General features: G+C 36.9%; 3 protein-coding genes across 4 annotated transcripts; 2 read left to right on the forward strand and 1 right to left on the reverse strand.

Annotated features, from left to right (window-relative positions):
• The first annotated feature begins 556 nt into the window (after positions 1-556).
• ptpmt1 (protein tyrosine phosphatase mitochondrial 1) lies at positions 557-3,005 on the forward strand. The gene is made up of 4 exons (XM_065289504.2): positions 557-873; positions 1,029-1,109; positions 1,194-1,385; positions 2,178-3,005. The coding sequence occupies exons 1-4, from the start codon at positions 727-729 to the stop codon at positions 2,307-2,309; spliced, it is 552 nt and encodes a 183-aa protein (XP_065145576.1). The 5' UTR covers positions 557-726; the 3' UTR covers positions 2,310-3,005.
• A 139-nt stretch (positions 3,006-3,144) lies between these two features.
• Positions 3,145-5,967, forward strand: ndufs3 (NADH:ubiquinone oxidoreductase core subunit S3). Its single transcript, XM_065289503.2, has 7 exons — positions 3,145-3,275; positions 3,637-3,693; positions 3,779-3,876; positions 4,288-4,437; positions 4,765-4,890; positions 5,221-5,340; positions 5,687-5,967. The coding sequence occupies exons 1-7, from the start codon at positions 3,221-3,223 to the stop codon at positions 5,846-5,848; spliced, it is 768 nt and encodes a 255-aa protein (XP_065145575.1). The 5' UTR covers positions 3,145-3,220; the 3' UTR covers positions 5,849-5,967.
• Positions 5,968-8,494: 2,527 nt separating this feature from the next.
• Positions 8,495-17,240, reverse strand: c1qtnf4 (C1q and TNF related 4). Of its 2 annotated transcripts, XM_065289502.2 has the most exons (3): positions 17,064-17,240; positions 13,949-14,005; positions 8,495-11,833 (listed from the first exon to the last, which is right to left on the reverse strand). In XM_065289502.2, exon 3 carries the CDS (start codon positions 11,826-11,828, stop codon positions 10,683-10,685), a length of 1,146 nt encoding a protein of 381 aa, XP_065145574.1. In that variant the 5' UTR covers positions 11,829-11,833; positions 13,949-14,005; positions 17,064-17,240; the 3' UTR covers positions 8,495-10,682. The 2 variants fall into 2 exon arrangements, with proteins under 2 accessions (XP_065145574.1, XP_065145573.1); XM_065289501.1 differs by lacking the exon at positions 13,949-14,005 and having other exon boundaries at positions 17,064-17,237.
• Positions 17,241-17,807: the final 567 nt, after the last annotated feature.

The raw sequence follows: 17,807 nt of genomic DNA on the forward strand, positions 1-17,807 counted from the left end.
GAATGCGATAATATAAGTGTGTGTAGCTGATAGACCTTAACTGAACAGAGTGTACGACCAAATATATATTTATGTATATGTAAATATAAATAAAACAATTATTACAACTGTATATTACAGTTATCATTTGTCCCCATTATGTCAGCGTTTAAAATTCACCAGCTGAATGATTCATCTTTTATTATCTCTAAATAATGTTTTAATTTGGATTATAGGTTTTTACATATGGTAAACGCTCTTGTCAACAAAAAACATCAACGTTGCTTTTGTTGTCTGGGCTGATAATATGCTAATGATGTGTTTTATTTTTAGAAACTGAATTTCACAATGCTAAGCAGTAGGGAGCAAAGCGCATTTAAATACATTTTATAAACACAGTTTATAGACCCTGTACACGTCAACGATCATTATTGGGAGTATGTGCTGACTGGTATGTTTGTTCGTTCAGCAATACCATCTTATTAATAGGTTAGGTCCAGTTAATAGGCAATAATCATGTTGCAATATCTGGTTTACTCCCTAGACAATCACTTCCGAAACAGAGGGGGCGCTGCAAGAGCTGTTCTGGATGGTCAGGTAGAGGCGTCGAGGAAAAACTTAGCATGTAGTAGTTATTTTGGAGTAGTGAGAAATGAAACTCGTGTGACGTGATTGACAAAAACCCGTGAAAAACAAACTCATATGACAGGTGTAACTTTGTATGTGTCGTGTGTTATATGAGAAATAATGTCGGGTCTACCATCAAGGATTTTATTTTATCCCACACTCGCTTACAATGTCGTCATGGAAAAGATCAGCTCGAGACAGTGGTTCAATCGGGTAGATCAGACTGTCATACTTGGTGCCCTTCCGTTTAAATCAATGACAGAAGAGGTAAGATTAACCTTCTTCTAATACATTAAACATGTTTTAAGGACATCACTGATGTTTCAGCCTACAAAATATAGAGGCAAATCACCAGATTACAGCGATAACCCGCATGTCAATCACTCAGCCTTAACACCATATGTTTGACTCTCGTTGTTTAGCTCGTCCAAAAAGAAAAAGTAAGAGGAGTTATTACAATGAATGAAGAATTTGAAACGAAATATTTCTGCAATTCAGCCGAGGTAAGTGTCTCTCATCCCCAACTACTGTACTCACACTGTAAAGTTCTGTGTACCAAACGATTTTATGTTGGTTATATATAACAGGAGTGGCAAGATGCAGGCGTGGAGCAAATCAGACTCAGCACAGTGGACCTGGTAGGTGTTCCTAGTCTAGAGTACATCCACCAGGGTGTTGAGTTTGCCTTAAGACATCGAGAGCAAGGCACCAGTGTCTATATTCACTGCAAGGCTGGCCGCTCACGCAGTGCGACTATTGCAGCTGCATACCTTATCAGGGTGGGTATCTATACCATCTCATACAACACCATAGACCAGTGGTTCTCAAACTTTTTCAGTGTGCGGCCCCCCTTGTGTATGGCACATTCCTTTGCGGCCCCCACAAAGAAAATTTATGAATTTTTTTTTCTTAAACTCAACTTTTAATTAAACAAAACATATTAAATGATACAAAGTAGTGCTGTTGGTTAGTAGCCTTATTTTTTTTTGTTTAATTGCATAGAATTCATGATAAATTAATTTATTTTATAAAATGGCATAAAACTGGGCCCCCCCGGCACCATCTCGCTGCCCCCCTTAGTTTGAGAACCACTGCCATAGACAACATATGCCATCGTATACAAAAGCTGTTTGCTGTATGTCATAGGTCACCACTTTTCACAGTGTCGATGAAGAATTTTGCAGTGGAGAATTGTTTAAAAAGACAATGATAGCTAGGTCTACAGTTCTGTACAGGAAACCCACACATACAAAATATAAAGGTGTTTTTTTTACACCACAGCATCACTTCTGCTTTTTTATTTTAAATATACATAATTCCCATGTGAGACATGGAGGCTTTTTTATGAGAATGTGTATCTACTACTTATTTCCAAAGATGATTCAAATGTATTTATAAAATATTATCTAACAAGCAACAGTCCCACCAGTAGATCAGTTTAAAGAGTTCCTAAATACACATCTCACAAATGTTATTGATCTAAAAATCTAAAGAAAGGTGGCTTCAAAAAGTGTTTTAGACTGTCTTTGAATCCTGCTTTTTATGTAAAACCCTTTATTTTTATTTTACAGCTACATGGTTGTACTCCAGAGGAGGCATATAAGATGCTAGTGTCAATCCGGCCTCACGTTTTGATACATTCAGGGCAGCTGGATATGTTGCAGAAATACTACAAGGAAGTGTTTGGCTCAGAGTCCAGCTAGAAGATACAAAACAAAAATGCTGACATGTATGCTGAAAACATACTTTGTGTGTGAAACATGTTTTCCATAGATCTTTAATGTTGTTTTTTTTGAGTGATTTTCTATAAAGACTTTTAAGAATTTGTATGCTATACGTACATAAAGACACACTGTATGTTTAATAAGCGTTTGAGATCATTATGTGACATTATTTTAAACTGTGATTATATCCATTTGGGTCAGCAGCTACATTGTGAATAAAACAGTCTTGTTCTATTACCATTTTATATTTTTAGCTATTTTAGGCAGTACATTGCTAAATCATATTTATTTTTTACTGATTTTACATAATTGGTGTGTTTGTATTATGACTTCTTTACAATCCACACAAAAGCCTGTTTCACTGTCTTTTCTATAGCTCTTTTCCTTCATTTGATTTTTTTTATAATGGTACACCATATTTACAGAATTGAAGGAATGCTTTGTCAGCTAAGCTGAGAACAGATCAATTTATTACCAGGGTCTTTGTTTGACAAAACTACCTTTCTACATAGCCGTATCATCATCGTGCTTACTTAGCAAACCAAAGCTTTGTAATAATTTTATTACGTTAGTCAATCGTTTTGCACTTTAATAAAATAGACATATGTACATCTGTTCGCGTACTGACTTTGAAAACTGTTTGAAATACATTTTAATAAATGTTATGAAAAAGAACATGTGTTGGTGAATTTTTCAGATAATATACAACAAACAACAAAGAAAAAAACATATGTGTGGTCGACCATTTGGGCGCTGCGGAGACTGATCTGCCTTTGACGTGGAAGTACCGCGAGGGTAATATCAACACATTGCTGTAGGTGGCAGCAGTGTACTGTAAAAGGAATTTAGTGACTTTAACCGCGAGGAAGAAGCGCAGTGAGGGAGTAAAGATGGCGGCCTCCTTGGTTAGATTTGTCCGCAGCGGTTTAGGCAGGAGTCTAAACGGTAAGAAATAAACAAGTGCAGAATTAACTTGCTCACAATGAATACTTTTCTCCACTATTTAATATTTTCACTGTAGAGAACCAGCAAATCGAATCTGTTTTTAGGGATTTGATGGTCGACATTGACCTTTCCTCAGTCTCGCTAGACGAGAAGAGTATACATACAATTGTGTACACTAGCTTATATATCAATGTAGACTGATGCAGTCATCATTTAACTTACTGGTATTAGAGGTTTATTACTGCGTTATTATTAGTGTACAAATGTCAGTTTTGGAATACAGACTGGCGCACTGACTTGAGTTCATTTTAATTAAATGCATTGAACTTGTCCTAATCGTTTCTTCCTGTCACTCGCGTAGTTGTTAGACAGAGTGCTGCTGTTGGCCAAACAAGAACAACGACCACCGAGACGAGACGTAAGTATATTTGGGGAGTTTTGTAATTTTGTTCATGGGGTGTCTTGTTTCTTTGTGTATTTAAATGTGTTTGTTTTTGAATCAGCTACTGTGATGCCCAAGGATCCGGTCACCCAAACGCAGCTTTCAGAATTTGGAGAATATATTGCAGAGATACTTCCCAAATATGTCCAGCAAGTCCAGGTAAATTCAGTCTCTTGTTTTGGTTTTTCAGAACATTACCGATACGTGCCATGTAGATGTACTGAACAAGTGAATACAGTATACCATACCTGTGAAAAAATTGGTTTACATTCTTTTGCACTGATTATTGACAAAAATTGATTTATACAGGGTTAAAGGTGCTGACATTGTTACATTCATTACGGTTTCCAGAAATCATAATACACTTGTTTGAAATTGAGCATGATGTGTAATAAATAAACATAAGGAGGGGAACTGTAAGTGTAAATCTGCACACACAGATTCTGTATGACCCTGACATTTGATGGCATACTACAGTATGATTTTTACCTTTTGTATAAATGTCACTGATTCTTTCAACTTGTTCAAGTACAAAATTATTCTCTCATGTAAATTTGTTTATATTTATAGGTGACCTGCTATAATGAGCTGGAGGTGATGATCCACCCAGAGGGTGTCATCCCTGTTCTCACCTTCTTGAGGGATCACACTAATGCTCAGTTCCGCAACATGACTGACTTAACAGCTGTGGATGTCCCTACAAGACAAAACCGCTTCGAGGTAAGAATGCTCAGTCTCAACCAGAAAAGGTTCATAAACATTTAGATTTATCCTTTAGCAATACAAATATTTGAGAAAAATTATGGGTACTTTTTATTATTTTTTATATATAAGGCCATTAGCATGTTTTGAAGTGGTGCACCAGAGTAACAACTTAAAAGGTACAAAATAATAAATAGCATATTTAAACACAAAATGAGTACAAACATTAAAGAACTAGACAACAATAAACTACTGTCCATTAAAGTTTTATCCACGTCTTTCCTAAATGTTTCTGGAACATTTGTACAGAATGTTATCAACTTGGATGTTTGAAATTTTTCCTAGATTGTGTATAATCTGCTTTCCCTGCGCTATAACTCTCGTATCCGTGTGAAGACCTACACCGATGAACTGACTCCTGTTGATTCATCAGTCTCTGTGCACCAGGCAGCTAACTGGTATGAAAGAGAGGTATGTGTTGCATAAACAAGCCACAATGCTAATGCAGACAACATGCGTTGGAATAAAATTTGCATTGCTTCTATTCCTAAATTTAGGCTATGCAATTACAGACCACCAGTCAATAAATCCTGTAGACTGTCAATGGGATGTCAGTAGTCCATGAGATCATAGATAAGCAACTTCTTTAGCTTCCTTCCTTAGCAGTAATGGCTGAATTTACAGTAAAGCACTGAAAAATATAGAAATCAGGCTTTAGCTGTACACAAAAATGGTGAGATTATACAGCTAAAAGAATTCATGCTGAATATAAGAAAATCACTGCGAAATGTTTTATTCCAGGTTTGGGACATGTATGGAGTTTTCTTCTCAAACCATCCAGACCTGAGACGCATTTTAACAGATTATGGGTTTGAAGGACATCCATTTAGAAAAGACTTTCCATTGTCCGGATACGTGGAGGTAAATATGCCAAGTTGCCATTTACTTGTATTTTTTCAAACTGATATTAACTTAATTTTTCTGTGGAACAAATTGGATTTTTTTTTTACATTTGTTCATTTTATCAACAAGAACATAAAGGTGACGGAGTGTGTCTTGTCTCTAATATTCTACCTAATACTAACTTTTGTGTTACACAGAAAAAAGTCATACAGGTTTAAAACAAGAAAAAAAAAACATTATAGGTGTCAAAACTATGACATCTGTTTTTGATAAATTAAAATGTCTCTTCCTTATATATATCTTTTGAATAGAGAGCAATTATGAATGCATAGTTAGTTATGCTGAGTTAATTTTCCCCTCTCAGGTCCGTTATGATGATGAAGTGAAGCGTGTTGTGGCTGAACCTGTTGAGCTTGCACAGGAGTTCCGAAAGTATGACTTGAACAGTCCATGGGAAGCATTCCCCGCATACCGGGAGCCCAAAGACGCACCGAAGCTGGAGTCTGGGGACAATCCGGCCAAGTAACCTCACCTTAACATCGTGACCTGGGATAGCCCTAATCACACCCTCAGATTTTCTTTAGACGTATTTATGTAAATAAAAAGGCCATGTGCTACATCCAAATAAAAAAGGTTTAAAAAGCTCCTGACTTGTCATGTCATTTTAAGATGTTTCATACAGGTTTTCCAAACAAGTCCATCAAAAGTTTTATTTGTATAGCAGAAACTGCAGTGCTCTAGTAATCCAGTCCTGCAATATACCCCAAGGCTGGTTTCACTACAGTGATCTGTGCTGTAGGTATGCCGAAATGGCATTGACAGCATTAAACTGTATTTCTTGTGAAGTGCCCTAATGGAAACGGAAATAAGAACAATTACATGACTTTTGTTTTGAAATGTGTAGTTTTTTATATTAAACACGACTTATTTGCCAGTAGTTTGGTTTTTGGTTTAGTTTGGTAAGGTTTAAAGGTGAAATATTTATTAACAGTACTGACCTGAGGTTACTCTTAAAATGGTTCACTGTTAAGTTTACTTAAAATAGTAATACATGTAAGATGAACTATTTACAGTGTGTATAAAGTGTATTAGTAAAGATAAAGAATAGGTAGAGGAAGAATGTTCAAGTCTGTGTTGTAAAAAATGACATTAAGGAGTGCTTTTGTAGTGGCCATACCCAGAACTCAGTAAAAGATTGCAGCACAAAGCCAGATGAGAATCCAATTTCAAGAGCCAGATCACACCTTACAATGATCTTTAATTCTTTGCTTGATTGTGTGTTAAACCAAATCTGGATAATTATATTGTCCATAAGAACATATTTAACAACCACTGTAGTACTAGGGAATTGTCAAACCTCAAATATATGAACATCCTTTAACAGTCTTTGATCACTGTCAGCACCTCTGTGGGTTAAGGAGTCCAAAAGGTCCTAGAAAGGAGATGGTAGTCAGTCAACACACCCACTCAGATTTGTTTGGGCAGCTTTAAAGTGCAACATACTTACAAGCACCAGTCTTCTGAACAATGGTAACTACAAAACTCAATAGAAGAAACAGAAACTCTTCCATATCTCGAAGATTAATGAACATTAAACACTAACAAGTTTTTCTTTTTAGTTAAAAACACATAAAATAAAGTTTAAATTCAAATTATACTCTCCAAATGCAGTCCTGTGCAAAGTATGCTGGGAACTACGAGTCCACTGCCTTGTTAGTTATGTTTAATAATAAAATCACATAGTTTCAAGACAAAATTATTAAGTTAATTTCCTTCTTACAGATTTAAGTGGATTAAACATAACAAAATGAAGTTGAATTTACTCAATGATGTGTTCATTTAGAATTACTCAAATTAATAAAATTACTCTGTAATTTTAACTCATATTTTGAGTAAAAAAATAAAAATTAAAACAATTTATACACAGTTTACTCATTTTATTTAGTTAAATCTACTAAGGCACAGAAACACTTTTTACAGTGTAGAATTGTTTTACTTTTCCAAATTAACATATCCAGTTGCCTTAGTTATATGGTGTGACATTTCCAAAATAGATTTTTATCCACTAAAATAATGTTTAATAGGCATGTCATTGCAAATAGCAAAATTGCTGTCTCTCATCCATAATTAAGTGCATCTTTTCCATTTAGAAATCTCATTACAGTTACTAGCAAGTCAGTTAGTGACTAAGAGCTTCTAAATTACTGCTTGATTGAGCCAAGTCTTCAATATAAGCTGCATGCTGGTAAATGTGCTCTCATTCCACCATGAGTGTTTTCTGGAAGCAGATGTTGGTTCTCCATATGTTTCTTGAAACATTTTCCCATTGTTCAGTGAAAATTTGTTATGATACTACCAAAATAAAGGTGATGTTAATAATACTGAAAAAGGTATATTAAACTGATATACTGTCAACTGTAAAATAATTGGGTTTAACTTAAAAAATTAAGCTAGGCCTGGGACACACTAGACGATCAAATGATATTTAAAAACATAATTCTCAGAACGCACACACACTGGATGATTTGGCTAGACTGCAAGAAAATCAGGCTTAAAATCTTCACGTGTGGCCAGCCTTACATGATTGCCTTAAAATTTTGAGTTAATTCAACTTAAAAATATTAGTCTAAATTTTTTGTAAAAATAGTTGTGTCAACTAATATTTTTAAGTTAATTTTAAGGCAACCAGGTAAATTAGTTCATAAGTTGAACAAATTTCTTTACAGTGTACAGTAATGCTTTATTGAAAATACAGCATTAATACAATGAAACCAGCAAACTCATTTAAGGTGTAGATTAATTTAACCCAAAGTCTGAAAGATATCTAAAGATGCTGGATTTGTGAAGTTACTAGTAATTTAAATGGATTCCTATTTCAGTCAAAGATCTTTTGACCTACAGTATACAGTATGGCCATGCCACATTCATTTCACATTGCAGTGGATACAATGCTATATGTTGGTTATATATTCTTAACCTATTCTATGAAGTTGACAGTTTTCATGAACATCATGCATTTGTGTATTTAAACAATGTGAGCGAACACAAGCAATTCTGTTTTGTTATCATTTTATACTGTATATAGACAGTTTATTCATTAACATTTACAAAAAAACTACATGATAATATATATTTAAGTGAAATAACATCACTTTACGTTGATGACGCCAAATTAAATGTTAACATTTAAAGTTTTTATTTGGTTTGCTTTTGATATCTGGTTCCTTCCACAGTAAGAACCCAGCACACACTGATCCACTTTTACAGTACTTAACAATGTAGCTCATACTGCACAAACACCAAAAAGCTTATTCAGCACTCTTTTCACAAAGTTTACTTATTGGATAAAACCCATACAGATAAGACCAGGCACAGAATTAGAAAATCATATGTTCACTCATATAGAAATGGATAGAAAACAGAAAAGTATTTACATTTTTGAATTACACTTGATGCTTCTTTACCTAAATAAATCTTTATGGCCATATACACAGAACAGTATAAAATCAAATAACTTAAATTAACTGATCTGATCGATTTGATATCGATTTGATATATTTTTTAAAATGTACTACCATAATATTACAGCACGTTTAACTGGTTTTCAAAATCATTAACATCAGCAATGTAAATATGATTGGCTGTAAATAAAATCATTGTACATTTAGCATTTTTCACCTCTGCACACAATGCAAATTTCTGGCCATATGCGATAAATTTACAGAAGCAATCCTTAGTTGAAATGTAGTGCTATTTCAAAATATGGACTATGGGGCGGTTTCCCAGACAGGGCTTATCCTAGTCCCAGACTAAAATGCATGTCTGACGTGCCTTCATTTAAAAACACATCAATGACATATCTTAACACATATCAGTGCTGTTGTTTTGTCTCAAGGTGCAAACCTGTAATTTTTTTTTTTTTTTTGTAAGGTTTGCTTGTAAAAACTACTTGTGTCCTTATACAACTACGGCCTATATATAGTCCTGGATTAATCTAAACCCTGTCCGGGATCTGCCCCTAAAGGGTGGCCCCTATGGATCTGCCCCAGGACTAGGCCTTAGTTTAATTAGGAAATATAACTAGTTTTAACAAACATGCCTTACTAAAAACATTACTTGTGTGTATTTTGAGGTGAAACAAAGGACACTGATGTATTTAATTTTAAGAAATGTCAGTGCAAATTGTTTTCAGTTTGGACTGCTCTTACATTTTTTTAGTCTAATCCCTGTCCGGGAAACCACCCCTATATGATTTATCAGAGTGCAAATTTTGCCTAATTTTTGTGCAATGAATACTGATCTTACAATGGAAATACCAACCGAAACATAAGAATCTCATGCAAATCGTTCGTGCAAAACATTTTTTCACTTAAAGTATGCATGCATTTAATCAGTTTATTTGATTTCAGTTTATTTGATTTGAGAGAGTATGAAACAGATTTAGATTGGACCGGTCTAATTAATGTATCTTAAGATAGTTTGGAAAGTTGGATATGATTTTCATATTTTTTTATTTAAATTAGGCTTTTGTGTTTTCTAATTATACAAATATGATAATTAATTCCTTAAAACAGTGGATCTCAAACTGGGGCTGTGAGGTGGTGCCAGGGCGAAGCCAGTTTTACATTTTTAAAATACATTAATTCACGCCAAAAAAGTTTGAGAACCAGTGCCTAGAATGTTCTCGGTTCAATGCATTCAATAAATTAACTCAATTGACAGCACTGTTCAAATAATGTTTTTAAACAAAGTGCTTAAATTATTTTAATGTGAACTTCACATACGTCAAAAAATGGGCCCTAGCTGTCATTAAAATGGGACCCTTTCAAAAAATACCTCTGCACTTAAGGAGTTCATATTTGTACCTTAGAGGTACATATTGATACCAACAAGTCTATATAAGTACCTCAAAGGTACACATTGGTATAAAATGGATACATATCTTTACCTGAATGGTACATATTAGGACCCCTTTTAAAGGGTTACTGGCCCAGTGACAGAAGGGAACATTTTATGGCATTTTTTCTGATAGTGTAAGTGCATTATACTTTTGCCCACTACTTTTTCTTTACAATTTAAATATGGAAACAGCCAAATTATTGTATCTGTAAACCAATTTTAACTTGTATTGACCCTAGAACATTCTGTTAGCCAGTTTTAGTGAACTGTAATGGGTACTCTAATATAATATAATAAAAGACAAAACAAGAACTGGAGAGATTTTGGAATATTAAGTCTTAAACAGCAAACCATTAGTTTGAAGACTTTTGATTTCTAAAGTGTATAAGAACATACACTTAATGCAAACACTGATAAGTATACATTCAACCAACCCTTCCCAAGGCCCACACTAGGCTGGTCTACAGTGTCTTATCCTTTTTCTGCTCCTGAAGATTGCTTCGGTGGACCTCAGGATATACCAAGAAGCCGGTGAAAGTGATATACTTGGCATGATTACTGTAAGCACCAAATCCATCTTTCTGGTGGCTATAGAGCCAGACGGTGTCTCCATGCTGCAGAGACAACATCAGACTCTGGCTCTGCAAGGCCTTCTCAGTGTCGCTGTCATCATAGATCATGGTCTGTACCTCTAAGTGGTTCTTCATCAGCTTCACCGACAGGGTCTTATGGGGCAACTTGCCAGCATTAAATGAAAAGTAATAGGCTCCTGTCACTTTACATTTGAAGATACCAGTGGTCATGTTGAAGTTGTTTCCGATGTTTACGAATTCTGTGTCAAAGGTGATGGGATGGTGCTCGGGGTATCCTTGATCCATTCCCACAATGCTCTGAGTGCGACCCACTGAGAACGCAGACCTTTGGTCCTCGTCATCTTCCTCTACATCTCTCTCTTCTTGCTCTTGTATTTCTTCACGTCTTCTCTCCTCTTTCATGCTCACACTCGTGTCTTTAATAATTGTATTGTCGTGCTCAGGCAGTATGTGATCAATGGTTTTGGGTGGCTGATTGTCAACGTTGTGCTCTTTGTGTATGGGCTCCTGGTAGCCATATACATCAGGGTAGATCAGGTAACCATTGAAGGTGGTGTAATGACCGGTGTTGCTATAGATGGCATAGCGTGGGTCTCCGTGGAGACGAAGCCAGACGGTGTCTCCGAAATCCAGCTGCAGCATGGCACTCTGGCTCTGCACTTTACGCTCCTCTCCAGCGTTCTCATCATACACAATTGCCTGAACCTCATTACGGTTCTTCATCAGCATGACCGACAGGTCTCGACGAGGAAACTTCCCCACAGTAAAAGAGAAATAGTAGGCGCCCGGAATTCTGCAGCGGAACAAGCCGGACTTCAGATCAAAATCACCACCGATGTTGACATAGACCTTGTCAAAAGTGACAACCATCTTAGGTCCTCCCTCCATGCTGCTGGTACGCGCCACAGAGAATGCAGATCGCAGCTCCACAGCGTCAGACATGCGGTAAAACGCCCATGTGATGGTCACATGACACAGCATGCAAAGTAGCAGGGGCCTGGTACCAGGCAGCATTGTAACTGCAGGGAGAATTAAAACAGATCAGTTGACAAATACAATTCATAAGCAGGCATTTAGTTAACACTGATATTTAAATGGAGCACTTTCAATTAAGTCTGTAAATGATAGATGCTATTTGTTATTGAAACATTGGCTGCCGAAAAAAAAGACTTAAACAATCACTCTGCGTACAAGTGCTAGCAGGAGGTGAGATCAAAACAGAACAGATCGTTGCCTTTGCTGGATACAGCAGGATCAGTGGGTTATTATCAGACCCTCTCCTTTCCCCTGAGATAACTGTTAATAGGACACACAGTGGATCAGCACGTTGACGTAGAACAGTGGAGGTGACAAAACACAGAGACTGAAATTTCACATTATTTCTGCATAGCTTTCTGGTTTTTAATAACATCCTCTTAGCCCGCAGCAAAATTTCATCCCATAACTTATAACGGATCCAATATCACAAGCACTACAACAGGAAAACTAAACATGCATCAAAATTCATTTCTGATCAAGAGAACTGCTGCAACATGGTCTTCATTTAATAACCAGATCTCATTTTTCCATTTGTGTGATTTAAAACGGAAAGACATGTTTTTTTAGTGGTTGTCATATTTTTGCACACAGACTGCTAATGAGCTTCATTCAGCACCACAGATAATCACATTATGATGCAGACAGCGCTAGTCTACCGTCTACTGTTCTAGCCCTTCATCATCATAAGCTACAGATACATGCCATAGGAGCACGTGCCTGAGGGGAGAGCAGCGCATATACAATATTTCTAACAGCGGGTGGTCATGGACACCTGGTGACTATTGTCTATACGTTGCTGCTAATTACAGTCCGCATTGGTATACATGCATGGACGTTCACTGCCGCAATGTACAAATTATAGTGTTCATGGTGTCTTGGGTGAATAAATAAAACAATAAATTCAGCGGCTTCGGTTTGATTTAAATGTGGAAAGAGACTCATCATCCCTCCACTCCAATGAAATATGAATAAATATGAAAAGATAATAAAAGAGGCTTTTGCTTTTAATGAGATCTCCTGAGACACCAGAGAAGTTGGACTTTTGTTGAAACAGCCTGCACTAAAAATAGAGTGACTGCCTTTTGTTGGGTTTTGGACAGATTAAGTATATTCAAGTGAAATGTCATATAAGGAAATTAGATTTAGTTTTATTGTGTTTTTAAAAAACATTCTAAAAAACAGTTCTTCATATCTATCATCTATTCTAGCATATATGGCATTGGAATGTAAATGATGTGTAATGGGTTGACAACACGTTGGTAGCCTAACATTTTAAAATGACTTTAAACAGCATTCATGTGCTCATTTTTATTGTTTGAGTTTTATAATTAAAGTGTGCTGGTTAAATAACAATCTAATAAAAAATAGTGATGTTTACCTCCTGTTGTTTGATTTCTATTTCTAGCTGAGTTTTCATGATCTGATAATCTGAGCTCAGGGGAGGGGGACATCAATTTGTCAATGCTTTTCTCTTGTTTTAACCATATCATCTTTCTCCTCACCAATAAACTGCCGACTCCTCTGAGAACACACTAAAATACTTTAGCATAGAGGGTCATAGAAAATGTGTGTATTAAAACATACACTCACCTAAAGGATTATTAGCAACACCTGTTCGATTTCTCATTAATGCAATTATCTAATCAACCAATCACATGGCAGTTGCTTCAATGCATTTAGGAGTGTGGTCCTGGTCAAGACAATCTCTTGAACTCCAAACTGAATGTCATAAAGAAAGGTGATTTAAGCAATTTGAGCGCGGCATGGTTGTTAGTGCCAGACAGGCCCATCTGAGTATTTCACAATCTGCTCAGTTACTGTGATTTTCACGCATAACCATTTCTAGGGTTTACAAAGAATGGTGTGAAAAGGGAAAAACATCCAGTATGCGGCAGTCCTGTGATTGAAAATGCCTTGTTGATGCTAAAGGTCAGAGGAGAATGGGCCGACTGATTCAAGCTGATAGAAGAGCAACTTTGACTGAAATAACCACTCGTTCCAACCAAGGTATGTAGCAAAGCATTTGTGAATCCACAGCACGCACAACCTTGAGGCGGATGGGCTACAACAGCAGAAGACCCCCACCAGGAGCTCACCAAAATTGGACAGTTGAAGACTGGAAAAATGTTGCCTGGTCTGATGAGTCTCGATTTCTGTTGAGACATTCAGATGGTAGAGTCAGAATTCAGCGTAAACAGAATGAAAACATGAATCCATCATGCCTTTTTACCACTGTGCAGGCTGGTGGTGGTGGTGTAATGGTGTGGGGGATGTTTTCTTGGCACACTTTAGGCCCCTTAGTGCCGATTGGGCATCGTTTAAATGCCACGGCCTACCTGAGCATAGTTTCTGACCATGTCCACCCCTTTTTGATCACCATGTACCCATCCTCTGATGGCTACTTTCAGCAGAGTAATACACCATGTCACAAAGCTCGAATCATTTCAAATTGGTTTCTTGAACATCACAATGAGTTCACTGTACTAAAATGGCCCCCACAATCACCAGATTTTGACCATCTTTGGGATGTGGTGGAACGGGATCTTCTCACCCTGGATGTGCATCCCACAAATCTCCATCAACTGCAAGATGCTATCCTATCAATTGGAGACAACATTTCTAAAGAATGCTTTCAGCACCTTGTTGAATTAATGTCACATAAGCAGTTCTGAAGGCTAAAGGGGGTCAAACACAGTATTAGTATAGTGTTCCTAATAATCCTTTAGGTAAGTGTATTTATTTTATGCACTATAAATTTGCTGCCGTTTGAATGAATTAAAACATCTTCCCTATATTGTACTGTTTTCCGCATATACGGTACATGGCTATTTCCAATTCTCAAGCATTTTATCGCAAAATATGAGGAGCTCAGATGCAAAAGCCAGTTAATAACACCTCCGTCAAAAATGAGACGTATTATAGGTTCATCAAATACCTTCGATTCAAATCCCGAATCCCGATCTTTCAGAAATACAGCTTAAATGGCAGAATCTGTGTATTTTATAAGCAAAGTCCTCTTAGTGCACGGAAGATGAACTGGATGTGATTATGCCATGTGAAACGACCGTGAAACAAATTCAAACTTGGGACCCTTGTGAGTACTAGGACCTGAATACGACCCAAATATCATTTAATCATTTGCAGTATTTCTAGTTGCACATTAAGTGATTTTGCAACTTGTTACAAGTCTTGTCTAAGTGGAGGTTTTTGTTAAAAAGCTTGCATGCACTTACAGGGTTTTGCATCATATTTGTTAAATACCAATGAAATGACTAAAGTGACATTTGTGAGAATAAAGCATTTTAATTACTGACTAATAACCTTTTTATTGCCAATAAAGTGAAATGACTGAACCTAAGAGCCTGATACCAAAATGCTCAGATGCATTTACAACTCCTCATATGTCATCCATGAAAAACAAAAGCACCAATCAGATTAAACACAATAGCAGGTGAAGCGGAGTGGACACACTTAGTCCCATTTACCCTGTGAAACCCACTCACATTGTGAAAAGTGCAGTGTGTGACAGCTGATATTTAATGAGGGTCTGTAAAGTACACCGAGGAGCTCAGAGCCTAAAAACGTTAGCTCCAGGGTCCTGTTATCTCCTTTCCTCTCTACCTTGATACTGCCACTCTTACCGAATCATCCAGGCAGAACCACACACATATACACAAAATCTATCTGTCTTTACAGAAGGGAAGGATATTCATGCTGCAGATAAGAAGCAGAAGAATGTGGCTTCATGAGTCAAAGGCAGAACGTGAGAAAGAGGAAACACAGATGTGTAAAATCATTGAAATATTGGGACTGTAAAAGCTTCAACTCTGTGTATATGAGGGCTTGATCTCAACAGCTGGTGTCTACTGAACTCCCACTATTAAGGGGATCAGTCATTCTCATAATTTACAGCATTTCATTAGACCCATGTGGTTGTAAATTGAACCCCTATCAATTTGCATATTTTTCATCCTTTGCTTTCGTTTTATAATTTGTAGCAGTCCAATTAAATAAAGTTGGGTTAACAGTGCAGCCTGCTTGCCGCCCATGCGCGTCTTTGTAATCTGTCACTTGTGATATGTGTAATTAGCAGCGTTCGGGTTTATGAAAAAGATACAAAAACAACAAGGCTAACTTATTACGATACTATTACCTAGTTATGCATGTCAACAATATAAGTAGGAAAACATATTTCTTTTAGTTTTTAATGATGTTTTGTTAAACACGTACAGCACTCTGGATAACGTAATACATTAAATAAAATTAAATATAATAATATATGTGCCCTGGTTTACACAAATTGTACAGTACTTAGCAATATAAATGCAATAAATGAATGCAATAAATGTAAGTCATGTATATACCATTATTTATGTTTAGTTTGTAAACAAAATAACAATATCAGCATTGACTATGCATTTTTTATATTTCTGCAAGAGATATTAATCAAAGCAAAGAAATGCATGTGCTTCAGTATTTGGATACAGATAGATAGAAATTGTAAAATAGACATCTACTGTTTTAACCTATATGCTAAGATCTATAAATAATAAACCGAAGGGTAGCCAGATAGTCCAGAAATCCATACAATTTTAATGAGTTTATCTGTGATCTAAATATTCATTTTCACTGGACAGCAGTTTCTGATTGCAACAGATTCTACACACGCAAACGAACGCACACGCACGGGTGCAAGCTGAATGAGAGTCTTTAGGGAAATATCCATTGTTGTGCAGATCCATATCAGATCACTATCAGCAACAAAGACCCTCTCTCCCTTTCCTCCTTTGCCTTTCTCCCTGCCCCACTCTCTCCTAAGGTGATGCAGATATGAGCGTGGAGAGAGTATGACCTGGCTTTGTCAGCATCAACCCCACGTGTGCTGTGTTCAAAGCGATAAGCTAAAGGTTTCCCTCTGTTGCAGCTCTGCTCTATTCAACAACGGCATCGTCAGCATCAGTGAGAACCAGAGAGCACAAGAGAAAAATACACAAGTAAATCAAATTCCTTTATCTCGTGCAAGCTTAAAATGACAGCAATACACCATAAAAATTGCAGCATGCTCAAAACTAATGGAGTGTTTACGCCGATCAGATAAAAGATGAATACAAAGCGACGAAGCTGATGCGATCACCACTGCATCACAAGATAGGGAAAGTGAAAGAGAGATAAAAGAAGATCTCCTATATATCCTGCTGCTGTTGTCCTTACCTGTGTGCACCGGGCTGCAAGAAGCTGTTCTGAAGTTATCACAGAGAGGTGAATGAAGGACTGTTTTTACTCTTTTTCTTTCTCTGGCTTTATTCCTTTATTCTCTCTCTCTCTTGCTTTCTCTGTGTGTCGGCTCTCAACCTGCTGCTGATGTCTGGTGCAGCACACACCCACACATTCATGGACACACACACACACACACACACACACACACATACATACACACACACACACACTCTCTCTCTTTCTCTCTCTCTCTCTCTCTCTCTCTTTCTCTTGCTCTCTCTCTCTCACTTCAATACAGTCATTGGAGGATTTAAGAGCAATCGGGGTGCTGCAAGCTGATTGGGGGGCTCCGGAGCAGATGAACAAACGGCCATGCTGGAATGACTATCAATAGGGAGAGTCCTAGAGGTGTTGTATGTGTGAATATCTGTTTAACAGCAAGCCAGCTTGGATATGATGATGCACTTGATCTTATTTTTAGATGTGCATATATTTACTTGCACTTAAACCATATGAAAATGGCTGGACTTGATCCTACACATCACGGTCATTTACAGCTGCGAGCATCTTTTTTTCACAAGACTCAAGTGCAACGGCAGACTGTAATATACACAGACTTTAGTTTTGCCACAACAATTGGGGTAATTTCACACCTCTGCACATAATAACAGTCATTACTCTGGATCCCCGAGGAGAGACATTTTACACAGGGAAAGAAAGACTGATTTGTTAGGTAAT

This window comes from Paramisgurnus dabryanus, chromosome 2, assembly GCF_030506205.2.
Source record: "Paramisgurnus dabryanus chromosome 2, PD_genome_1.1, whole genome shotgun sequence".
In the NCBI taxonomy this organism is placed as follows: Eukaryota; Metazoa; Chordata; class Actinopteri; order Cypriniformes; family Cobitidae; genus Paramisgurnus; species Paramisgurnus dabryanus.